The sequence below is a fragment of the Myripristis murdjan genome, chromosome 8, assembly GCF_902150065.1.
Source record: "Myripristis murdjan chromosome 8, fMyrMur1.1, whole genome shotgun sequence".
Taxonomy (NCBI): domain Eukaryota; kingdom Metazoa; phylum Chordata; class Actinopteri; order Holocentriformes; family Holocentridae; genus Myripristis; species Myripristis murdjan.
Window position 1 is genome coordinate 10233131 of NC_043987.1, and position 26937 is coordinate 10260067.

At 41.7% G+C, this 26937-nt stretch overlaps 1 protein-coding gene across 1 annotated transcript; it reads left to right on the top strand.

The window, feature by feature from the left end:
* Positions 1-888: 888 nt before the first annotated feature.
* slc17a7a (solute carrier family 17 member 7a) lies at positions 889-26409 on the top strand. The gene is made up of 13 exons (XM_030058103.1): positions 889-1024; positions 14770-15022; positions 16032-16150; positions 16581-16695; positions 16904-16991; positions 17129-17215; positions 18195-18337; positions 18552-18701; positions 20591-20723; positions 23086-23196; positions 23330-23457; positions 23576-23645; positions 23775-26409. The coding sequence occupies exons 1-13, from the start codon at positions 963-965 to the stop codon at positions 24068-24070; spliced, it is 1755 nt and encodes a 584-aa protein (XP_029913963.1). The 5' UTR covers positions 889-962; the 3' UTR covers positions 24071-26409.
* The last annotated feature ends 528 nt before the right edge of the window (positions 26410-26937 follow it).

Below are 26937 nucleotides of genomic sequence, written 5' to 3' on the forward strand. Positions count from 1 at the left end.
GACTGTCTGCTGTGTCAACTGTGATTTAAAACAGCAACTCATATCATAATTTTTAGCTGATTTTTAGCTGATTACTGCCACACCTTACTCCTCACACCACACAAGATGACTGCATAATACCAAAGTTAATTTGCTAAAGGCAAATATTTAGCTGATATAGTCAATACACTACTTTATTTGAGTGGAGACAATAATAGTAACAAATACAGATGTATAATAATAAGGAGCTAATGATTTGTTATCGATTATTTTCCATTTAGCACTATGAGGATTCACAGATATCCAGGAGCTGATAATTACATATTAAGGCGATATGTAACAGTCTGTTCATAGGTAACTGATCATTACCTACTACAGCGGACTAGATTTCCTCAAAATTGTGTACAAAATTCTAAGTAAATAAAATGAAATGAAAATCTCAATAACAGCAGTTAATATCTTAGAGGAAAAAAATCAATAAATCAATGTGCCTTTGCTAATGTGTTCAAATTCAGAGGCTGTAGGCTATATGTGATTGCATTTCTCATGTCCAATTTGCCGCTTCACTTTATAAGTATAAATTAAAATCAGACAAAACGTGGTAGCTGGAATAAAGTTCCTTCATGTATTTTCATTCCACAATCTTGGCATTTATCAGTCCACCCTACATCCTGAAATACAATGAGACCGACAACAGGGCAAAACAAATAGGATGACACATGTCGCCTAAGATCATACTTAATTAATAGTTTGCAAAAGACAAAAAGGCCCGCACACCTTCGTCTTGTGTGGCCAATATGAAAGGCTTACAGTGGAGGGTAGGAGGGGTTGAGAGAGAGAGAGAGAGAGAGAGAGAGAGAGAGAGAGAGAGAGAGAGAGAGAGAGAGAGAGAGAGAGAGAGAGAGAGGTGTCTGTGCGCGCTCAGGCAGGGCAGGAGGACGCGCGGGACAGCAGCACACCGGCCGGGTCAAGGAGCTGCAAGGATGGAGATCCGACCAGACAGGTTCAAGGCCGTCGCGGGCAAAACTCTGGGGAAAATACACAGGTACACAACTACTTTACATTTATCCGATCCCACCCCAGATTTTATCCGATTTCCATCTCTCTTTTTTCCCTGAGAGTGAATATTAGTTTGTTTGATCCGCGCGGATCCTGATGGGGTGCAGCTGGGTCTCCATCCGCTCTCCTCCTCTGACTAACTTTCTTGTGGAGGAGAAAAAGTTTGTTCCCTGTACTCTTTGATTCTTGTTGGGGAAGTAGGCTGATGATGGGGCTGTAGCGCAGATACCCGCGCAGGATCATCCCGGCGGGACACCTGGGCTGGAAGGTGGGCGCATAGCGCAGCAAAAAGCAATATCTGCCCGGACCGTCCGGAGACAAAACACAGAGAGACGGATGGAAAAAAAAACGCTGAATTACTGTAGAAACAGTCCGGCTGTCCTGGATAGTTTGTTTGAATCTGTTCCCTTTCGTAAAAAAATTATAATAATCCTATAACAGCCAATTTCAGAGGGATATCATACAAACACCACAGCCAAACTAGACTGAAAGACCTTCAGAGGAATATTGGACTCTAGATATAAAAGCATAAAAGTTGCGATAAACACAGTACCACACACTAGAAATCTCCACAGGGGTGCAGTTGTTATTTGTGACATATTATATTACAGGGTTTGTTGCTTTATTTATTGCTTTTAGATTAAACGAATTGCATTTGTAAAACGTTGTAAAGTGCTGGTGTTTGCTTGGCACCAGGCTGTTGTCATTGGTTTTTCTCTGGGATTAAAGTAAATTGGTGTTTCCGTCAAGGAGAGCTGTGGTTACATAATGTGTAAGAGGCGCGTCCAGGCGGATTCAGTATCGACCAGATGGAGCCAAAGCAGGAGAGCTGAATTAGTAGCCATTAGACCAAACTATCTATCTATCTATCTATCTATCTATCTATCTATCTATCTATCTATCTATCTATCTTTTGTTGTTTTTCAAGATAAACTAACCTCTGTGTAATCCATTAAGGAACAGGAAGGATGGGAATTTGTGAAGACATTGATTGTTGTAAATATTTCAGAGGATTCCTTCAGGGAGCACAGGGAAACTATGTTGTGACTAAAAAACAAAAACTGGTGGCCTGTTATGCTACAAAATCCCCAAGTTCAAGATATTTTTTCAGTGAACAAAGCAGGAATATGGGTAAAATTGTTTTGACTGATTATCACCTCTTGTATTGTTTGATGGTAAAACATTAGTAATCATGGTCTGGTACCCAAGTGGGATCAGGAGTAATTGTAAAGCCTGAAGGCTGAAGTAGCCATGTTAAAAAATTCAGGGCATCATTCATAAAAGTGACTTCATCTTCATCCAATCGTTTAACCATGAGACCTTAGGCCTGTATTGATGAAATCAGTGAAAAAAATAACCTCATGAATCTGTATTTTTACGCATCATAATACACACTGTAGTCACTGACCGTGGCCATTTAAAAAATCCTCCATTTTGTATTTATGCCGATGCTATGATGAAATAATGCACTGACAAAGAACAGTAAAAATTAACTTTGCATGTGTGTATGTGCAACAACAGCTTTTCTAGACGCCATTTATGAAAAAACAGGAGATTTAATAGTTCATGTGCTAAGATCCATGAGGATGTACTGGTTTAAAGGGCAGCTAAAGGTCATTATGATGTGTAGCTTCGACTTATTTTTCATGAAAGTGCTGAATATATCCGAAACAAAGTCTATAGTGACACAATAAGTTGCGACATAGAAAGGTTTGCTGGAAATATTCCACTGCAGAAGGGAGATTATAGACGCTGTTGGAGCTACATGCAATAACCATTGCGTTCTCTCAGGATTTGAGGTAGCAACCAAACGTATAAATCCCGTCCTGAAATAGCCTGTTTTTCAGTCCAGCTGTCGGCCCATGCAAATCCCTAAACTCTCCCCTCCCACTCACTCCATCCCCAACCCATGTCACTTCCTCCAGCCTCTCCCTCCGCGCCCTTCCTCCCCCTCCCCCCTCTCCATCCATCCATCCATCCGTCCCATTGAGAGAGCGGCCTGGACAACTCTCAGCCCGTCCAGGTCTGCTGGATTAACAGTGTAAGGGCAAGCAGATCACAGGCTTCCTCTGTCTTACTGGTCCAGAGCCACGTGCACGCTCCAGGCTGATGCTGTGAGGGTGTATGGGATTGGATTCAGATTGGTTTTAGTGGGCCTGCTCGGGCTTAGCTCGCAGACTTTCTGACTTTACGTGGCCACGGCGTAGCACAAAAACAACGCTCAAATGAGATGGGAATATGATGTGTGTGAGGCTGCGGGTGCGATGCACTCTGCCTCTGTGTTCAGATGTGTGCTTGTGTTCATCTGCACAGGCATGCATGTGTGTGTGTGTGTGTGAAAACGTAGTCTCGTGTGCAGAGGGCATTCCTGCCTGAGTGAATAGATGAGCGCGTCTGTGGGCAATTTCTCCACCTCACAGACAAAACCGTGATCCCTGCCGATGAAAGCAGCCAGGAGTTCATCTATTATTTAAACATTTTCTCCATCAGAATGCATCTCCTGTTTCTATATTAAACTCCACTAGGTAAGCATAAACTTCAGCACTGTAAGGTCAGGAGCACTCTGCAGCTCTCCTCCTCTCGCCATCCCTTTCTTTAACATCTTTGAATTAACGCCCATGTACCATTTATTTATCTTCCTTCACCAAATAATAACTACACAGTGGGACTCAATGAATATAGTGATTTACAAATCTGTCTGTTCATGATCTCACAAAACAGAAAAATCTGTAGCATCCCATGTTTTGCATCATATAAGGCTGCACATGGAGCCTTATACACGCAAGGCAAGGTAGAATATAACAGGCAATCTATTTTTAATCCCTTTAACCTGCTGTACAGCGCCACTTTTTCAGTCAGCAGACATACACGGTGGTTAAGTGTTTGGATTTGTTGTTTGTAAGAGTCACCAGATAGAAGAGGCAAATACTGAAACTGAAATTTATTGATATGATTTTATGGCGGACATGCGGACTGTGGCCATCTGCAGGAGGAAAGCTGGATGTTTTAAAACTTAGCATGTTGTCAGTTATTGTGTGTGTGTGTGTGTGTGTGTGTGTGAGAGAGAGAGAGAGAGAGAGAGAGAGAGTATTTCCATCTGACACAGCAGAGCAGCTTTGTTATTTGGCTTCACTCACTGAACGTGTGCAAAACCAGATGGGTCTCTCAGGGTTTCTTGATGAGACTCACGTTGGTACCAGCCACTTTTTGTTAACACGTGAGACTTCATCACAGTAACTTTTGGCCAAAACACTGCCACACACACATACACACACAAACACACAGAATGTCTCATCTCCGGTCATGAGGCAGAGGGTAAAACCAACAGCTTCGATCCTCCATCATGTTCAAGATTCAAGATTCCAGAGTGTTATTTGTCACATTTAAAGGTGCAAGCAAAAACCGCAGAGCCACTAAACACAGACAACAAATTAAGATACAGAAGGTCAAAAACATACAAGAATAAACAACTGCAAAAGAGCTGGACAATACATGTGCAAAAAAACCTCTCTCTCCGATTGGGATGAGGATGATGATGATGATGATGTCTTGTTATGTGTCATGTCCTGGTACCACGTTTCCAATGCCAGCACTGTTTCCAAGCAGAAAACTTGAAGTAGTGAAATACTGCCTGCTGATCTGATCCATTAGCATCACTGGTCCAAGCTGGACAATGTCATCCTGAACCATTATCTTGAGGTAATTGGACAAAATTGCTGTAAAATCTTAAATCCTCCCACCATTTTACTATCACAGGCCTCTGTGAGCTAAAAATGCAGAAATTCAAGACAGTGTGGTTTATTTTCTGAAATGTCACTGAGGGCTTTTGGTAGCAGATATTAGTCTTGGAAAAGTCCATTTTAGTGCAGCATTAGCACCAATATCAGCACATTCCTCACTGTTACTTTGCTGATAATTTCACTTACAGCATGTAGAAATAAAAAAATACTGACATAGATCTCTGTTAAAAATGTACAGAAGGGTAGAATTTACTCAGTTACTTTGTAGGGATGGGATTTAGACTGTGGATGGGATTTAAAATGTAGCAGAGTGCATTACCTCAGTAACAGTGTACTCAAGTAAAAGTAAAATTATGGACTTTGAAAAATAGGGGAAAAAAGGAAGCACAAGTACACAGTAAAGCTAATCAATTACATTTATTTAAGTAAAATAATTGATTGCTTCCACCCTTGACGATCATAGATAGATGGATAGGAAACTCCGGCATCCAGCAGCTTATACACACATCCCAACACCTGCATACCCCAGAATAAGAGTAATAACATAATATAGGTATACAAAACATATGAACAAAAAAAAAAGTAGTGATAACCACCAGGTTAATGCAGTTGCTGTCCAACATAAATCAGAGCTGACTGATGGCCGTCACAGAGGCAGAGAGGAATCGGTCAGTGAACCTTGAGAGGGAGAGCGATGCGTGTCGGAGGCTCGCAGAAGTTGGACGGACATCAGACTGCTACACTTACGCCACTTTTGCTTGTGTCCTCCATTTCTATTTCTGTCTGCCAGTGTCTGTGTCTCTCTCTCGCTCCACCTGTCTCACGGTGTGGGTGTGGCCACATGCACTCGGGTCTGTGATGGAAGCAGATGATGCATCTGCCAGGGTGAGCAGTTTGGACAGTAAGCAAGCAACCGCTCAGCATGAGCAAGCATTGGCAGCGCTGCTGTTTGTATCCATGATGTCAGCACGGCTCCAGTGTCTTGTACTTACAGCGCGCCTGTGTGCTGCTTTGAAAATACCTCGCCGACCGGTTTCCTGTGTCTGTGGCTGTACCATCCATGTTTTAGTGATTTTGTGCTCCCTTGAAAAGTTTTTGGCCCCCATGCTCTTGTGTCAGGGCTTTTCATCATAATTATTTTCTTTTTCACTAAGGGCTAGTTTTGAATCCCTTAAATTTCCCCTGAAGTTGCTTCAAAGTTAGAAAAAACATTTTGTTCCATAGTGTACGACAATGTCACATTCTGTATCTGCAACTCTTCACTGAAGCCACATCACACTGACACTGAGTGAAATATTAAAACCCAACATACTGTTGTTTTATGGCTGCAGCTTTGCATCAAATAAAAAATATCTAGATGACTTGTGCATCATTTTATACACATTTCCCTGCAATTCAGCAGGAAATGTTTGGTATCTTTGGAAACCTTGGGATCTCCACTAGAATTTATAATAAAGTAATGACGGTGGTGAGTTGAAGAGACTTGGGATGATAAGATCATATTATCATATCATCATATCAGGTGAAAACGGTCAGCCACCACGACAAGCAAACAAAAGAAAAAAGATGTTTTTAGGTAGTGATGTGTCTCCATGCATTACCAGGACAAAATTCAGTTACTACCATGTTGCAGCCTCAGTCGTTACAACTTGTATGTTCAGGTCTGTGAATAATGAGGCAAAGCCAAAGTAAGACACATGCTTATTCAGTGGACCGGCCGTGGAGTCATACATCATCCGAGCCTACATTTAAGTGTGTGAGCACAGTCAGGAAATTATTGGGTTACACTATGCAAGCTCTGGAAGTATTTAGATAACAAAGTCTATGAAGGTCATACAAAGTGTGCATGTCTGTGTGTGTGTGTGTGTGTGTGTGTGTATGTGTGTGTGTATGTGTGTGTGTTTGCATGCTTAAATAATGTGTGTGTGTCTACAGTAGAGGGGGAGAGGGGAAAAAAAGTAGTGTAACAGGATGGGGGGGAGGGTGTCTCCCTAGGTGACACAGTCCCACCGAGACCCAATCTGTTCACTTGAGGGAGGAGAGGGAGAGAGAGAGAGAGAGAGAGAGAGAGAAAGAGAGAGACAGGCAGAGACAGAGAGAGAGAGAGAGAGAGAGAGAGAGAGAGAAAGGAGGGGGACACCACTGATAACATGATAAAATGATAAAAAATAATAAAATAACAACAGAAAATTCCATAGGGGGGATTGGTGAGCACAGATTTCTTAACAATTCAAGTCAAAGGACAAATTTAAAACAACCATTACACAACTTCTAATTCCAAACTTACAAATCAACAAGAAATGAGATCAAACTGGTCTGGGGCAGGAGAGCAGAAATCTACGGACAGAGGGGAAGAAACAAAGGCAGTTTACACATGTCAGGACGCAGGAACAATCCAGCAGACGAACAAATACTGACCAGGGCGTTTGGCATTATATAATATTTTTGCTGTCACAGTGTCCCTCTCTCCCTCTGTCTATCATCCTCTTATGAGGGGATTACCAAGAACGCTCTGTGAATTGGTGAATTTAATATGAAAGGTAGCAGAAGTCTTAGGTCACCCGCACGCACGTGAAAAGCCTTGATTTAACGTCATCGAGGCTTCTCTTGGATGTAAAGGACAGCCGCAGATGAAGACGTGCAGCAGGAGGAGTGGTGAGGTGTCCAGAGATTGAACACACAGAAAGGACATGTCAGTAATGCCACAGAGCTGGACCGTGAAGATGTCAAGACACAGAAATCACACACTAATCCCTTGTTCGGTGTAGGGATTGTTAAATCATACGTATGCATTGTGACCGTGCTGTCTTAAATAGTACTGAATTATCAGCGTTTATTCATTTTCCCAAAAGACAGAGCTATTAATCAAACAAACACAAAGCAAGTGCAGCACTGTTAGAAGCGGGCACTCGGTGTAAAACACAAATTTACGGTAATAAAAACCTGAAGAATGCAAACCTGATGTATCATTCATTTCTGGAGTGTTGCGTTTCCCTCCTGACAGAGCCGTTAAAGTTTGGTTAGCCAGTGATGAACCTCTGGAAACCTGAGCAGATCAGTTAGATTTCTACCAAAAACATCAGGAAAGAAGCAAGGAGCAACTTAACAAGATGTAACCCCGAAATTTAAAAGAAGGGAGTAATAAAAAACAAAAACAAACAAGGAAATGGCCTGAAATTAAGCAACCAAAAAAGTCCTAAAAATTAAAAAAAAATAAAATTAAATAAAAAAAAAAAACACTGACCTGAAAAGAAAAAAAACTGTAAAATATTTTTTTTTTCCAATATTCAGGCCATTTTATGTTTTGTTTTTTTAGTTTTATTTGTATTTATTTATTTCCCCAAATTCCAGGTCATTTTCTTTGTACAAATTTTTTGTCTGCTCAGGGTTCACAGGGTTAAATCTACTCTATTTTACCATAAGGATAATATATTTCCAAAATGTCCTAAAAGTATTCAAGCCTTAAACAGGAGGGCGTTCCACTGCTCCAGCAGTGAAGAAGTATAATAACGAGGAAAGAAACAACAAAAAAATCTTATAAATCTGTTCCTGTCTTCTCGTCTTTTCCCTCTTCGTTGTTATACTTTCAGTTTCACTTTCACTTTCACTTTTGGCGCAACTAAAATGCCTTCCTGTTTGGAGTAATTTGTTTCCCTGCATTTTCATATTTGTTATCTACTGCTCACTCGGCCAGTCTTGCCTTTCTGCTTTGCAAGTGTGGCCCTGTTTTATCTGAACTAAAGCACTCGAGCTGACTGTCAGTTTGATTATGCGTGATATTTCATTTCATAATTTATTCAGGCTTCATTTTCGGGTTAGGAGTTTTGTCAGAGTTGTCCCATTGCTGCCCCTCCTACAAACAAATCTGATGTCACTCGTCCCTCTCGCACCATCAGTGGCATTTTTAGGCTGCGGCTTGAACTTCCTGGACTCCAAGCGAAATGCACAACATGCGGTTCAGCGGTGGGTTGCCAGTAGTTTTTGTAATCGTGGTATTTCAGACAGCCTGAGGTCGCGGGACCCCTGCCTGCTCATGCCTCCTCGCTCATTAATTGTTGCCAGCTGAGGCCAATCAGATCCTCGCCATGCTAACGAGGGGGGCAGCACATCAGCTGAGTGGAGGCACGTGAGGCTCACACGCAGGACACGCCGAGGGACCGCTCCCTCTCCTCTCTGTCCCTGTTAAATGTGTACATTTACAGAAAGTGATGTCTCATTACCAGAGAGCTCACGTCAAGCTCGCTGTGCGTATCTAGCATCTGTCATGCTGTGTCGGTGCAAGCTGACTTCCTTCTCACATTAAAATATAATATCACAAGAGGGAGTCCCTCAGCCAGTCAGCTATTTTGGGACGGACACACACACTCAGGCACACACGCACACACAAAGTGAGATTGCCCTTTAGTGGAAAGCATCTGTAATTAAGCTAATTTTTGCTGTGGGCTAGCCTCGTTAGCTGGTAGCATATGTGTAGGTGTCAGGCTGCAATCTGTCTCCAGGTTTAATGAGGATGCAGCAGGATTGGGCTCCAAGGTACACTGAGCTGCTCTCAGTTCAGGGAGTCACAGTCCACCCTTCACTGGTTTTGTTTTGTACAGAACAGACAGCAGGGTTCGTGCAGCCAAATGATGAAATTTAAAAAGAAAAAAAGAAAAAAAAGAAAAGAAATGCACCTTCTCTTGTGACACATGAGCTCTTTGATCGACTTAATGCTCGCCATTTGAAGATTGCCAACACTTTCATCTCTCTGTGTTGAGTGTTTAGTGCATTACAGTGCAGGTCAAAGCTCTTCCAGCACCCTAAACCAAGTGTATCAGGAGCTATAACAGACATTCCATTTTCATCAAAAATGAAAAAATATTTTATTACATTTGCAGCATATTTACAAACAGTTAAAGATGAAAATGTGTAAGTTTCACTCATATTTTAGAACAGGAAAAAAATAACTCCACACACACAAAAGTCCCCCTCACCCCTCTGTGGGTGTGTGTCACTTGATATCTCGTCCCCAGAGAAACCTGGACTCATATAAAGAATAATTTGATCAAGGAACACAGGCGGAACGTGTTGTTTTTGATATCTGGGGTCATATATGACCCAAAATGATATGTCAAAATATAATTATCTGATAACTCCCAATGAAAGCAGAAACCAGAAACTATGATATGGATTTTTTGAAGACAAATTGATTGACAAAGTCAAGAAATGTTGGAAAGATCAAAGACATAATAACCATTAAGATATGAATGAAAGTATGTATCTGGGGTCAGATATGACTTCAGCTTGTCACTTAAGGGTCAAATTGCCACTGATCCTCATATCACACAACAGTAAGTTAGTCAAATACATTATTTGCTACAGTGTGGGTTTATTATTTATGGTAAGCAGAGTTGCATAACTGTGGGTTGGAGAAATCTCAAATGCAGCATCACAGCATATTTTAAAAAGCATTGGCTCACACATTTTAGAAGCTAAGCCACCATGACATGTATGTGGAGGACTTATCCATCCCAAATTGATAGCAACTAAAATTGATTTAAAAGTTTGAAAAAGGTAAAAATAAATAAATAAATAAATAAATAAATAAATAAAGCATTTCTTCCCCCATATTGTAGGACGATGTCATGTACATATTCTGTATCTGCCGGTCAACAGGACATGTATCTTTGGGATTCTGTATGCGAACACACATCACAGTCGACATATGAGCTCCAGCGTTAAAAACTAGACTCCGCGGCTGCTCACACAGAGCGTTACGACAGCCGGTCAGAACCAACTCCGCCATGTGTGCGTGATGCAGCCGAACCATGCCCAGCACAGGTTTTGTCCTTCCATATTCATTTCCGGAAGTAAATCATTTTTGTAATCCTAATCTGAATGTGACAGATTAAGAGGGAGAGGGAGGAGAGAGAGTGTGGAGTCACGCCTGCAGCTCATGAGGGAGAGAGAGAGAGAGAGAGAGAGAGAGAGAGAGAGAGAGAGGATGCAGCCTCTCTAATCTCTCACAAATTACAAAATGTTGCTTTACAGAGTAGAACTTCTCTGTTTTTTGTGTTTTATTTTAACTAGTGGATCTCCTGATGGCTCCAGGTTGATTTGATGTGTATAATTGTATTGGCCGCACTCTCATTTTGACCCTGCTGGCGGGCTCTTATTGACTGATTGCATGTAGGCCTGTTGAGTGTATAAAGGGATTAACATACACAGAATCTGCTTTGTGGAGGAGAGGCAGGGACTACAGGCCTCAAGCACAGCTACAGATGGATACACAGATAGATAGATAGACAGATAGAAAGAAAGTGATGGTGAAAGGATAGTGACAAAGCTCGACTGAATAATTGATGTTTCCCAAAAACACATCAATAATTGAGAAGAGTCTGACTCGTCTTGTGTTGGCATGAGAGAACAAGTTTACATCTGCACGCCGCCTGGACGACTCAAACTCCTTTGAGCGGGTGACTTTCCTGAAACATCGCGGCGCTCTGAGCAGTGAGCACTTCTTTTAGAAACGCGTTGAAGCTCACAATTTTAAGCAGCTTTTTAAAATGAACGCATCCTCGTGGTGACTCTCTGCCTGTTTCTCTGCGTGATTCTCCGGCTCGTTGACTAACTGGATCAGCCGGATGGAAACGGGGAGGCCGACACACGCCTGTGTTGCCCTGTGAACTCACACACACTCAAACACACACGTTAAAAACACACCTACACTGGAGTTCAGTGCTGTGGTAGTTTGTTAAATGGAGGAATATATCTGCAGCAAGCTTGTATATGTATTTGAATGTGTCTGGTGAGTGTGTGTGTGTGTGTGTGTGTGTGTGTGGCTGCTGAGTGTAAGCAGGTTGTAGTACACGCAGATGGCGTCGCTCCTGAATTCTCTGTGTGACGCCTGTGTGAGAAATGTGCAGTCGTCTAGTGACAAAATGAGTGGAAACAGAAAATAAGCCGGAATACTGAACGTCATACACACACACACACACACACACACACACACACACATGGTTTACCGGGTAACACACCTGGCTGACAAAATGACACTCGCACAGACTGAACCCTGTGTACCTTCTATAAATCAACTGATGAACCTGAGGTAATGATTTATTTTTTATATAAATAATGAAACAACAAATATATAAACAATGAATATAACCGATAAACTGATTACAACATGCCGCTGAATATGGCAGATGAGGTATGAATTGTATGCATATGAGCACACATCTTAATGATTTGACCTAATGGACATTTTATTTATTTGTTCTTTTTATTATTTAGTTATTAACTTATTAGTTTATAATTTAGCCTTCATTTAATCAGGCAAGTCACTTAAGAACAGACTCTTATTTACAAGTTTGGCAAAAGCTAATGTACAAACTGGCTTGTTGGATGAAACCCATTATAAGAATACTATACTTATAATTACACTTAACAGGCTATATAACTTACATGTGCCTCTGATAAATAGATAAATGTATATGCAAAATAAAATAAAAATAACAATGTAATAATAAAATCAGGGCAGCTCTTTAATGATTCTCACTATCAGAAATCCAGATTGTGCTTCTAAATTTTATAAAATCTATTATGAATAAGCCAAAAAAAAAAAAAAAAAAAATGAAATCCAGATTTTTTTCCTTTTTTTCTTCTATTAATTGCAAATCTTACAATAGTGCCACCTGTTACAACTTTCTCTGTCTCTGTCTTTGTTTATCTTAACACTTTATTTAAAAAGAAAAAAAAGTCCCCCACATGAAGCATTTGTAAATACAGTATAAACATACTAAAACATACCAGCACTGTAAGCACATATACTGATACCATTAACATTTATAAAAACGTTTTCAAGTTATAATAATTATGTATATATAGTTACTAATTATAAGTGCTTACCATTATATTACAGTGCTAAAAATTAATTGGTCAAGTGTTTACACAGCATCTATACAAGCTTAATGCGGGTGCTGAAATAAAGTGTTACCCTTTCTTTCTTTCTTTCTTTCTTTCTTTCTGTCTTTCTTTCAGTCTTTCTCTCTCTCTCTTTCTCTCTTTCTTTCTCTCTTTCTTGCTCTCATCACACACAGGTGCAAACAGGACAGGTTTGCACCTGTGTGTCCAGCACTATGGGTGTAGTTGGAGGCGCGGCTCCAGACAGTTCCTGTGTGTGTGTGTGTGTGTGTGTGTGTGTGTGTGTGTGTGTGTGTGTGTGTGAGGGCCTGGACGGTGCGTGGCAGCCGGTGCCGGGGCGTCCTGAAGGGCCGGGCGCTGGGGGAATGTGCTGTGGCAGCGAACTCTCCTCCGAGGTGCTCTGCTAGTGACAGCTGCTTCCACACACTGGGACATGCTGAGTCAGACGTGACCCATACACGTTCTGCGTGTGTCTGCATGGTGTGTGTGTGTGTGTGTGTGTGTGTGTGTGTGTGTGTGTGAGCGAGTGAGCTTCAGTATTTGAGCGTGAGTGTATGTTTTACGATGTATGCAAGATAGACTTTGCAAGATAGATGCAAGATGCAAGATAGGCTCTAGTGTAAGGAAGAATGTGAGGATTCCCACGTTTTTGCTTTGACCTTCAACATCCCGTTCATGTTTGAGCGCATAAATCGCATGTTCCTAAAGAATACGCAAAACCACAAAGCATAAAAGAAGAATACACAAAGGCATAGACAAAAAAAGTACTCAAAGGATTAGGATGCACAAATAATGTGAAAAATACTGGATTTTCAATATTGTGTTGCACCTGCAGTGTATTTAAGGCAGTGCTGCAGTGATTTATTGATTCCCCGGGGCTGCTAACAAGTCAGTGTCCCGCTCAAAGCACTTGTACAAGGCGTCTGTTTGCTGACGCCAGGCCAGCCACCGTGCCTCTCTCATGTAAATCTTTATCCAAAATAAATTTCATTTTAACGCAGCAACACCTCATCAGAAATCTACTCAGACTCCAGGACAGCCACCTTCACAGCCTCCTTTTCCATTTTCTTCTTTCTCATTTCAAAGACAGAGACAGTGGTTCATGTTCTCTAACACCAAACTCTATTCGAGAAGTTAAATTCAGTCGGACAACGTTTATTTATGTTCTTAGCAATGGAGACAATGAAATTCAGTGATATGTGACTCAATGTGTTTGTTCACGCAGTTTTAAACAAACACACACATTATACATGTATATTTTCTGTGTCCTCTGCTGAATCTTATCTATGCCGGGGTTGTAGCAACTTGACCTCTACTTTTTACAAGATGACCTTCGAAAGAGCAGCTCCTCCATGTATTTCTTTCTATGAATGATTATTTCAAACATAGAGCATGTTGTATATCAAAATGTTCAGTGTCTTCTGCTGAACCTCAACATGTCCCAGTCTTTTTATGGTACATCTCTTAGAAGGCGCGCTCGTTGATCTAAATTAATATTCATGTGTGGAGGGACACACAGGTGTATCCAGAGGAGGTGTGTGGCTCGGGCCTGTTTTGGTTTTGTTCAGTCTCTGTGTGTCTCTGCTGCACGATGTCTCATCAGGGGAGGGTTTTTTAAAGGCAGCAACATAAACCTCAAACCTGAAAACACCTCAAAATCTAGAGAAACTTTATTTATGTCTACAGAGACAGATATCAACATTTACCAAGCCATGATTGGCTGGTTTGCATTTGGAGGGCAGGACTTAGGATCGGTCAATTGATGTGAATTAGTTGTAATGTGGAGGCCAAAATGCAGGATCACATATTCAGGCAGAGGTGTCAGCTGGGAAGTTGTTGTCATTAAATACAACAACCAAACCAGTGGGATATCAATTACGAAAGGCACTTTACTCCTAGATCACTTCAGCTGAAGAATACTGTGGTTGCCTTTGCAGTTTTGTGGTGTAACTCCAAAATGGGAAAGGTCTGTCATGGGTAGAAAAACACCACATATTTCTGAGTAATAATCAATTGCAGATTAGAGATGCTTTGTAGTTAGAGGTTTTCATCTGTTGTAAGCTCACCCCGTCTCTCTGGCTGCTCTCAGGCTGATAGAGAAGCGGCAGCCTAATGGAGAGACCATCGAGTTGTCAGCGGAGGGCCGACCCGAGCTGGTGGAGGAGAAGGAGATGCCAGTGGTGGACTGCACCTGCTTCGGCCTGCCCAGGCGCTACATCATCGCCATCCTGTCCGGCCTGGGCTTCTGCATCTCTTTTGGCATCCGGTGTAACCTGGGTGTGGCCATCGTCAGCATGGTCAACGACCACACGGTCTACAAAGGGAACAAGGAGGTCCTCGTGGTGAGTGGGCAAACAAAGTTTTACCATTATGCTGAGGAAGGAAGTCAGGGACATTTGATGAGCATCATATCAAACAAACCAAGTCTTTTGTGATCTTAAAAAAATACTCACAAAAAGGTAACGGCAGCCTCTTCGCAGAATCGACTGCAGCAGCTTGTTCTAACACAGTAGTGTGTTTGCTGTCGAGCTGTTGCAGTGGATTCTGGGGAATTGCTCCCTTTTCTGTTTTTGAAGGATTTTTTACATGTTCATGACTTTTTTGCAAGGCACTGTTATTTTTATATTTATATTTTCTTTCTCAAAGCAACTACAGGAAGTTTTTAACTGGTTATGAAACAGTCTCAATTTAATATTGATGCCTCTATATAACATACGTCAGCAAATGAGACCATTCGCGACATGACTGGCTATTTCTATATAGTTATTATTTACTGTTACAAGCTTGGTACCCCTGTGGAATCAGAAAAAATGATTTATGTGGGCTTTATTCTAGGAAACAATACCATATTTGGCCACAGGGGCCACCAAAATTAACACAAAATAAAAGTTTCTTGTCGTTGCTTTAATAGCTACAGTAATGCCAGTAAAGTGTCTCTATAAAGTAAGAAATGGGTGATAAAGAGACAGAGAAAATGTGATTCCTGGATTCTAGATCTCAAGTAGATTTACAATATTTCTGTAACATATTTAAGCAAAACTAATGTAGAACAAGCTCTTAAAGCCAAAGCATGAAAAATACAATGAGGTACAATCGCAAAAAAAAAAAAAAAAAAAAAAGATAACATGACATTGATCATCTTGTCATACTTCTCTGTGCTATTGTATTGTATCATACAATAATATACAACAGCACAAAAAGGTATTATAAGACAAAGAGACATATATATTTTTAAGGAGTTTCAGTCTGTGTTAGCAGATTTAAGAAGCACTAATGCTGACCTTTAACTTCTCAGACCTCCATTTCAAACACAAGTGAATCAAGTCAGATGAAGTGTCTTCCTCTCTCCAGGCTGCACAGTTCACCTGGGACCCGGAGACAGTCGGGATGATCCACGGCTCCTTCTTCTGGGGCTACATAGTCACACAGATTCCGGGTGGCTTTATATGTCAAAAATTCGCAGCCAACAGGTGAACATTTACAGTATCATCTCCAGAATCCTATTTATTGGTGTTAATAGGTAATAAATCAAAGGCAGTGGGCACTGTAAGCTGGAGTGGTTTATAATAATCACAAGAAAGGCAAAATACAGTAAGATACCTATTGAGTGTCTTTTCATGCATTAAATGGTATCAGTGTCATCAAAACACTGAAAAATGCTCAGCTGTCATAAAGGGAACTGATATTTTGTGATAGTTTACAGGATTTTTTTTTTTTTTTTTTTTACCAAACAAATCAATCAAATGTTAAAACCACACACCACTAATTTCATGTATCAACAGGTTTGAAGTTTTATTGCCACTGGTGATAAGTGAAGTGTCTCGATCTGGTCACTTTCCTGTTGCTGTGATTTGTCCGGCATTCGACATGAGGCAGCCTCTTTGTGTTTTTGTGCTCCAGAGTGTTTGGCTTTGCCATCGTGGCCACATCCACGCTTAACATGCTGATTCCATCCGCCGCCCGCTGCCACTACAGCTGTGTCATACTGGTCAGGATATGCCAGGGCCTTGTTGAGGTACGCTGTGGGGCTCTGTGTGTGTGTGTGTGTGTGTGTGTGTGTGTACAAGAGCCATGTCCATTTGAGGTGTCAGTGTATCTGCATACGCGTGTGCATGCACTTGTATTTTGTAAGAATGTCTGTATTTGAGTGTTTGTCTGTGATGTTTGAATGTCTGAGTTGGTGATGGTCTGTTTTAGTTTTCTGACTGCCTCGTGTCCTGCAGGGTGTATCCTACCCAGCCTGCCACGGGATCTGGGCCAAGTGGGCCCCCCCTCTGGAGAGAAGTCGACTGGCCACAACAGCCTTTTGTGGTGAAACGTCTAATATACAATTTCAGCATTCTGCAGTCTTCAGCCTAACCACAGAGATATTTGAAGATTAGCTCTATAATCTTTCTGTGGGTGAAAGAGTGATTTGTTCCTCTCCTTTGTGTCTGATGTCTTCTCAGGATCGTATGCAGGGGCGGTGGTGGCCATGCCTCTAGCTGGGGTGCTGGTGCAATACTCTGGGTGGCCTTCAGTTTTCTATGTTTATGGTTAGTGGCATTAATCTGTCAGACCCGGCTGTGACAAAGCTCCCATTGAAAAATTGTTTCCAATGTCTGCTCATCTTCACTTACTGCATTATTGTGGGTCTTTCAGATAAAAAAAAAAAAAAAAAAAAATCTTAGCAAGTACAATAATGTTAGTTTATAATCTGAAAGACAATATAAGACTTTTAAGCCAGCACACCAAGGATGCTACACACTTGTAGACAGTGAACATTGTGAAGTTATTGTTACTTTTCCCGAATTAGTACATGTACCCCGACAGGGAGGGTTCATTAACATGCATCTAGTCAAACTGGAATGCATCCGTATCCTTTATTCTAGTCTTTGTTGTTGCTCTCAATAAAAAAAAAAAAAAATCAGATTATAAAATGTTTATAAGAATCTAAATAACCTGCATATCTAATAATTTCTATGAAGATGTTGGTGGAAACATTGCATGCAGTGGTTACTGTACTGGACTGCACTTACATCAGGGCCTTTCAATTACATCGAATTGCCAGTTACATTTCATTGGCAGTTGTATGTTTCAGGGTCAACAGAGACATATTTTCAGCAGAGCACTTACCTACTTGTGACGGTTAAAATCCAGATGTTTTCAACAGCTAAGAGGCATGGTCAGAAGTCTGTCACATGAGCAAATGATGATTTATTAAAGATATCCTGATTGGTTGAATATGTTTCTCATGCTGGCTTTGTTTCCTGCTCTGCTTTTATTGGCACCGGGCTCAGTTCTGAAGGTGGAAAATTTCTTTGTGTCCAACATGTGAAGCAAGTCCCTTCACATGCTTGACCTTTAAACTCATCTCCAACCCCTCCAATCTGCCAGCTTACCACCGTTTCTCCTGCTGCTCTTCTCACTTTCTCTCTTTCTCTTTCTCTCTCTCTCACTGTCGTACCTCTCACTTGGTCTTTCTCCGCTGTACCTGTGCTTCTGTCTTTCGCCTTCTCTCCCTTCCTCTCCCAGGCAGCTTTGGGATATTCTGGTATTGCTTCTGGATTCTGGTGTCATATGAGAGCCCCGCGGCCCATCCCACCATCACACCAGAGGAGAGGAAGTACATTGAAGACGCAATCGGAGAGTCAGCAGCATTTCTCAACCCTCTCCATGTACGCCGCTATATGATGCGCAGAGGAATCACTCAAACACATGCACATACACGTGTACACATTGACAAAGTCACACACACACACACACACACACACACACAGCTGACTCTCTAGTTCTTGATTTTGTCTCTCTGTAAGCTATCATCTGCTGCCGTTCCTGCTGTGTGAAGGCTGTGAACAAACCCCAGTAATATCCTATTCCTCTTGGTGGCAGAAATTCAAAACCCCATGGAGACACTTCTTCACCTCCATGCCAGTGTACGCCATCATAGTAGCCAACTTCTGCAGGAGCTGGACCTTTTACCTGCTGCTCATCAGCCAGCCGGCCTACTTTGAAGAAGTCTTTGGCTTTGAGATCAGCAAGGTGAGATTATAATCTACGTTATAGTCTCAAATTTTCATTATACAAAGGAGGCTGACGGCACTATTGCCCTTGTTTTCAGAAAATGCCATGCCACCTTCACACAGTCACACAGTCACATTTCCATCTGGGATGTGCCCAGATGTAGCTCCAAGTGCGCTGTTGGCCACCGGAGCAGTTGGCTGTTAAGTGCCTTGCTCAAGAGCACATCAGCATTAGTTGTAGGAGACTCCACCATTTTGGGCAAAATACCCCTTTTTCCACCTTACCCAGATTGAGACATTGTTGGATACCATTTTCACCTCTGTCTGTCCAGTGGTTCAGTTCCAGTGGGTAGCATTTCCTGTTAGCTTAGCATAAAGACTTGAAGTCTATGGGAGTCATTAGCCTAGCCCTGTGAAAATGAAAAAATAAACCTTACAGCAACTCCGAAGCTGTCTGTCTTGGATTGCTTTTCTTGACAGTTGTTTCAGGAGAAGATAGATTGTGCAACTTTAACTGCTGAACACAGTGATCCATGCACCAATGAAGGTACAGGAAGATCCAGGACAAATTAGCTGTCCCACATCACAATATGGCAAATTGGAGTATTTCTTTAAGGCAAAAAGGAGAAACATTCATTCTTCTCACCCACCCTGATCCTGATCCTGATCCTGATCCTGAGCTGTTCCAGGGAACAAAACTTAGGATGAACATTACAGTAATTAATTTTAAGAAAAAAATCCACCCTAAAACGCTTTAATATTGTGAAAAACAAACAAACAAACAAACAAAAAACAAGCAGCATCTAGTTTGTACATCACATGTCTGATTATTAATGACCGGTGCACACTGTACACCAAGATGATCACCGTACACTAAGATTGCACAGCGTAGTGTGTGCATTAAAGTGTGCAATCTGACTCCCTGACTTCATTTGTGAACACAAAGTGATTAGACAGTTGATCGTGTTTACTTGCCGTACAATGTGGCATTCAAGTGCTTTTTGTTACAGTGTTACTGTATTACTTGACAGCAGAATTCAACTATAAAAAAAGAAAAGAAAAAATAAATAAATAAAGAGAAAAAATCAGTATTGGCCTGGGTAATATATCGATATCATATCAACTTAAAGGGTTGTATAGAGATTGTGCAGTTTAAAAAAATGTATAAAGACAGACAAATTAGGAAATATGCTTCTGAAATTTAATTGGATGTTCATCTTTATTTGTTTTGAGATTGTACATTTTTACTTAATGGGTTATTTTGCTTTAAGTTGTTGTAATCAAGGGTGCAGTCAGTGTTGAGCAAAGGGTAGGTAACTGGAGATGACAGCCCATCTAGGATTTCTTGTATTCAAGTAAGGGGCAGACAAAAATAAGAATTATATTCTTCTCACTGCTCCTTTCTAATCATGAAAAGCATCAATTTGAAATATGTGTTGTGAATTTTTTTGTGCTAATTTCATTACTGTGCATTTTCATGAATGGAATAAATAACAATGAATGAATGAATGAATGAATATTGTGATATGAGACTCGATATCATCCGGGACTTCAGATATAGTAAAAGTTACATGGCAAAAGTATTGTCTTTTCCTGGTTTTGCAGGCTGCATTACAGTAAAGGGGTGCAAATTTCTGAATATACTAGACTGTTTTATGATTTGCCTCTACCTGCTTGCTCACCATTTCCACATCACCAATCACTGTTTATCAGAAAACTCCTCTGTGTAAACATCTTACAGGAGTCCTCTCTACAGTATTGTCACAGTATCGATTTTGGCGCACCCGGTCAAGGGTATCCATATCACCAAGCTTTAATTTTGGACGACAGATCTGCAACAGCATCATAGAACTGACCACGTTTCTCAGTCCCTCTGTTTCTCTCTCTCTCTCCCCTCTTCTCTTTCAGGTGGGCTTGGTGTCAGCCTTGCCTCATCTGGTGATGACGATCATTGTGCCCATCGGCGGCCAGTTGGCAGACTACCTGAGAAGCCACAACCTGATGTCCACCACCAATGTCAGAAAGCTCATGAACTGTGGAGGTGAGAGGCCAAACACGAAAGGGGTGGCTGCTAGATGGAGGAGGGGAATGAACAATAAAAATGAGATGAAAAATGAGAGCCCATCCAGCGCTAGGACAGCAACTCGATACACACTGAGCTGCCAGTGAGAGCATGGATGAGGACAGGTCAAGGGTGTCATAGTGACACAATTAAATCTCATTCTGACCGCTGCTGTAGCCCGTGAACACTGCACAGAGCAGAAATGAAAATTCATTTTGAAATCAGTGCAACTTTCTCAGCATCTGATGAATGCGCTCAAAATTCAAGAAGACTTCCAACGGTCCACTGTTTCCAGCTGCTCTGCCCGTAAATATCTGGGCTTCTAGACTCAGTGTTTGACCCTAATCAGAGCAACGGCTGGCAGATCAGCTGACCACCACGGCTGATTGTAAACTTAGGGAATCATTAGCAGTATACACACAGTGGACACAAGCAGACCAGTCAATCCCCGAGTCCAAGCCGTCCTCATCGGGATGAAGGAGCCTCACTTCTGACTGCACTGCCAGCGATATAAAGAAAGAGTGACTTCATGTGACGAATAGCCAACATACACCCCAAGTTCAAGGGCGTAACCACAGTACAGACATCGGGGAGGTCCAAATGATTTTTTAAGCACTTTTCCCACAATTCTAATAAGTATATGAAAATTTGCATTTTTAGCACAGCTTTAGGACTTCGTTAATCATTTGAATTCACAATTAAAGGAGTAGTGTGTGATTTCTCCAATATGTTGGCTGCCTCTCCACTTTGTTTCACGGTCAGTTACTTACTGTTTACTGACTTTAGACACGGCTACCTATTACAGGAAGGTCTTTTTCACTGACAGCAAATATGATAGCTTCCAATGGGGAAAATTGGGCCACATTTACATGTTTATGTAAATATGTAAAATAAAAAACTGTATGAAGGTTTGGCTCAGTAAAAAAAAAAAAAAAAAAAAAAAAAAAAAAAGGCTCTCAATAGAATCAGAGTAGCTGCAAACCTGCTCCTGAATCGGTGCCTCAGTTAAGAAACAACCAAAGACACTTGAAGCAAGCCTCCTAGCAAATCGAAACCACCGAAGTTTCGGGGCTGTTCTGTTCCGACGATTAAAACATATTTTCTACTGTATATTGAGGGGAAGCAAATTTGCATTTTCTCAGTTTTGGGAGAGACACACCTTCCCCAAAGAATGCATGGTTACATGCCCAAGTTCAGCCATTCCTCAAGTCTTCAAAACATTTCTCTCTGTGAAATGAGATGAGATGCAAGAGTGCAGCAGTTCTGAAGGAAAACAGCAACACTGTTGAATACAAAAAATAAATCATATTTTATATCCAATTTAATTTGTTCTCTTTGGTCGCATGCAATAAGGAATGTAGTTCATGTTTTATAATCGGTGTGGGTTCAGAAGCTCTGTTGCATGCCAACACAGCTCTAACTGAACACAGGCAGAATTAACAGAGACAGAGAGAGGAAGAAAACAAAATGCAGGGCAAGGTGCTTTTTCTAACTAAGTACTTTCATTCAAATACATGAGGTACTGGCACTCTACTTGAGTATTTCCATTTTGTCAGGCTTTGATGAAGGATCTGATGGCTGTAGTTATCAATTACTCTGCAGAATAAAGTTTTACATGCAAACCATAAGAGTAACTCAGGGCGCCCTGTTGGAGTGTAAACCAGCCAACAGGATATGGAGCAGTCAGACCTACAACATTAAAACACTTGTTACAAGTTAATGCATCAATAATTTATCAACCATCGATTTTCCATTCTGTTAGCGATATTTTAGTAAAAGATTTACTTTTCCCACCAAGTGGAGAGATTGTGTGTGTGTGTGTGTGTGTGTGTCAATGCACACATCACAGGTGTTGTCAGCTGAGCTAGCCTCGATCACTTGCTGCTGGGAGGAGACAGTTTGTGCCACACAGCTGCAGCTGGGGCAGTGCTAGCTAGCATAAGCATTACATGTATGCATCGCTGCTGTTTCCCCCACAGTGAGCTGGGTCTTGGCACACTGCAGCGTCATGTGGCCGGCACCTTTCACCCCTCAAACTGTCAACTACTGTATTCAGCAAGTCTTGTTCAGAATGTTTAAATATTCATTTGAAAGTGCAGAGCCTTCCTGTGCACAGTGTTAAATTTTTAGTGCAACTTGAAAGGCTGCAAAAATGTCATGCTATCTTTCAGCTTAAGAAGAAACAAGAGTGTGCATTGTAGTTTGCCGTTAAAGACACAGTGCATATGTTCATGCACATGCTATCTGTGACCAGGATAAAATATCTAGAGCTTTGGAGGGTTTTTTTTTTTGTTTGTTTGTTTTTTTTGTGATGGTTTGTGATGTTTCCTGTGTATCTCAGGATTTGGTATGGAGGCCACCCTCCTGCTGGTGGTGGGATTCTCTCACACGAAGGGTGTGGCCATTTCCTTTTTGGTCCTTGCAGTGGGCTTTAGTGGATTTGCTATCTCAGGTAAGTACTTTCGCGTACAGGTTAATGTAATCATATCTGCAGCTGCACATTTTTGAGTTATTGAGGGGAGGATATGGCAGTGCATGGAGAATTTTCTAAATGTGCTGCAACATATTTTTGTTCTTTCACTCAGGATTTAACGTCAATCACTTGGATATTGCCCCTCGCTACGCCAGCATACTGATGGGCATCTCAAATGGAGTGGGAACTTTGTCGGGCATGGTGTGCCCTCTCATAGTGGGAGCCATGACCAAACACAAGGTGCATCTATTTACATTTGTCAAGTCTGAATTACATGTTTATAAATGTAGCAACATGTAGATATTTACTGTAAAATGAGTTTAAGAACGCTTCTTAATAACTTTTTCCATCACTTCAGACACGTGAGGAGTGGCAGTATGTCTTTCTCATTGCCTCCCTTGTTCACTATGGCGGAGTGGTTTTCTATGGTATGTCTTCCTAAACTCCCATCAGCTGCAAGAAATAACGCACCTTCATTTCCCTTGTGGCAAACTCATGTTCCTGCACTGCATTAAAAAAACATGTCTCTGTTTTTTTCTGTGGTTTTCTGTCGCTAGGGCTCTTTGCGTCCGGGGAGAAGCAGCCGTGGGCGGACATCGAGGACACGAGCGAGGAGAAGTGCGGCATCATCGATGAGGACGAACTGGCCAATGAGACGGAGGAGCTCTACCGTGGAGGCGGGCAGTACGGCGCCATAAACCAACCGGCCGTTGGCTCGAACGGGGGAGGGGGCGGAGGTGGGGGAGCCGGGACCGGCTGGGTGACGGACTGGGATAAATCTGAGGAGTACGTGCAGCCGCCCGGATACAACTCGTACATGTATGGGGGAGAAGAGGAGAGGGAGCTGACATAGAGGATTAACACGTTGCATGTCAAAACAGAGAGAGCAAATCGGGACGGGGAGAGTGTGAAAGTTTCGCCGCGAAGCTGAATGGAACTGTGGTGTGCTTTTGTACAATATTTACAACTGCACATGTGAAAAAGTATGCATCGGATTCATTTTAGTGTGTGTGTGTGTGCGTGTGTGTGTGTGAGAGAGAAAGAGAGCAAGAGGGTGTGTGTGTGTGCGTGTGGAGGTGATAGAATCATAATGTACATAGGCTTACATATTCATTTGCAAAAACTGAACTCATCTCCCAGAGTTCCTTGCTGCTCCTGAACCCTTTGTGATCGGTCAGGAGTGACGTTTTAATGGAAAGTACATCACTGAGGAGTTTTTCTGTGTGTGTGTGTGTGTGTGTGTGTGCGTGTGTGTGTGTGTGTGTGTGTGTAGTGGACTTTTTGCCTGTACAGCAACTCTCTGCATTGCATTGCATTTTACTTTCAAATGTAAGCCACCATTTAGTTGTTTGTGCTGGGAAAGCGCCCCTGGAGATGTGAAATACAAAGCTTTTGGGCGCACAGCATCACTCAAGCTGATAAAAACAAAATCTGACAGCAACAAAAGCTCAAGTTTTAACAACTGAGTTTTGAAGAGGTGAGTTCAAGTTTAGTCAGGCAGCGTAAGCCCGGCTTTATTAGTCCGACAGCTTTGCACGTCTGATGATTTGATCTTGTCAAAACCAAGACGATGCTATTCCGGAGTGTGACCTTGCACCCGCTTCGTTTTCCTTTGCCACACAGTCGTTTCCAGAGCATGCTTTATCAAACCATGCTTGTATGTGGTTGTATTTATGGCTTCATTTACTGCAACAATCCATCATGTTTGAAACCTTTGATGACGCCTTTCAAAGTGTCCAGTCAGGGGGGAGAAAGGTGCTTTAGGTGTTGTGTTAGTCTGTGTGTGTGTGTCTGTGTGTGTGTGTCTATGATGTGATCACCCTCCCGGTGTTTTCAACATTTTGCCGAACTCACTGAGTCAGCTTGCTAAGAGAAAAATTGATTTCATGAACCGTTACATGTAAAGAGCTTTTTGTGACACCAGGCTAATGTGTCTGTCATGTGTGTGTGTGTGTGTGTGGGTGCATGGGTTGTGTGTGTGTGCACAGGCGCATGCTTGAGCGTGGGCACAAAGCTGCATGTGGCGTCTAGCTAACTTTCACCTGGGTATGACCTAACTAGGTCACGTCCAGCTCGGCCTATGGGTCACAAAGCGCACATCGAGAGTAATCATCTGACAGTTGTGGCTTTGCGTTCGGTGTGTGTGCTCCCATCGGAGAGGTGGCCTAGAACGACAAGTAGAGTGTGATAGTTGTTTAACTGTTGACATGTTAGATAGCGTGGAATAATCAAGCTTATAATAATATTCCCGGGCAGCACAGCAGCTCTGGCTGTTTCTTCATCTCTGTTGCCTCTCCATGTATTTATTCCTCTGTCTTCTCCCTTTATGGCTTTTCTGTCGGTGCCGTTTTATTGTCTTTAATCCCTGATTGTCAGTCATGTATGAGAGCTTAGCTTGTGTGTGTGTGTGTGTGTGTGTGGTGTTGGGTGCAGGTGCAGGTGCTGAAACATTGTGCGGTGAGCATGTTTTAATGATAGGCAGGAGCACAGCAGCGCAGTCACCCCGTCCCTCTCTTCCCCTTTTTACACACGCACATGCGCACAGGCACACATGCACATGCATACATGCACATATACTGTGTGTGTGTGTATGTGAGTGTGTGTGCAGACAGACACTGAAGTTCTGCATTTACATGTCATGCTGAGTTTTTTTTTTTTTTAATTAAATAATATGCAGATGGCTGTATTTAAGCTCAAACATCTAATTCCATTTTACTAATAGAGGAGTTTGTGGTTTGAGCTCAGGTCAAATGCACTGCTGGGTGTTGACAAAGGTTTATTGTAATGCAGACTGAAGGATTAATATTTACAAAAAAAAAAAAAAAGTGTTGGTATATATTAATTTTGAATGTGGCCAAGGCAGATTGCCACTATATTTTGAGTACAAATGAGTACAAATGTGTCCGAGACAGGAATGACAGCTCCTGTGAACGATGTCATTTTTTTTTTTAAAATGTGTTGTATCGGTGTATTTTCAATCAAGTTTCTTCTGTCGTCTCTCCGTTGTTCTCTTCCTACGTCTTGATGAAATGTTTGATTACCTGTGGGGAATCAGTGTTAAAAAATAAAACATAAAATAAAAGGAAATGATGAATATTCAAACACGGAAAAAAAAATGTGAAAAAAACATTCTATGTATAAAAGATGTATATGTGAGATATCCTTGTGTATAATAAAATTGAAACAATTTAACATGATGTGATTGTTTGAGCACAAATGTCACAGCGTTTATCATCGTGGGCACAATAATGATGATTCTCTCTCTCTCCCTCTCTCTCTCTCTCTCCCTCTCTCTCTCTTGCCCTCTCAGGACAGATGGATGCAGGATTATCTCGGTGATTTTAGGCAAAGATTAGATAGGAAAGCAGATGCACTCAGTGGGAGAGTGAGGGAGAAACATGTACGTCACGAACAGCGGAAGTGATGGGCCATAGGATATGCAGAGGGTGGTGCATAGTGCCTGTATGCAGTGTGTGTGTGTGTGTTGTGTGTGTGTGTGTGTGTGTGTGTGTGTGTGTGTGTGTGTGTGTGTGTGTGTGTGTGTGTGATGGCACTGTGGGATTCTCATGGACTGAGGCTGGGGTAAGCCTAAGTCCTGAAGTTGCTGTTTAATGTAAATACGGTAATGTAAATAATATATAGAACAATTAATTTGCAATTTCAGCTATTGTAACCCTGTGTTTTGTGTTTAAATAACCGTAAAGTATGTAGAAAGTGTGC

What these genes read in the sequence shown, in the direction of transcription:
- slc17a7a (XM_030058103.1), top strand. Translation starts at nt 963, where the DNA reads ATGGAGATCCGACCAGACAGGTTCAAGGCCGTCGCGGGCAAAACTCTG. An exon ending in GAGCCATGACCAAACACAAG is followed by an intron (nt 23,458 to 23,575) that starts GTGCATCTATTT and finishes CCATCACTTCAG; the next exon opens with ACACGTGAGGAGTGGCAGTA. An exon ending in TGGCGGAGTGGTTTTCTATG is followed by an intron (nt 23,646 to 23,774) that starts GTATGTCTTCCT and finishes TTCTGTCGCTAG; the next exon opens with GGCTCTTTGCGTCCGGGGAG.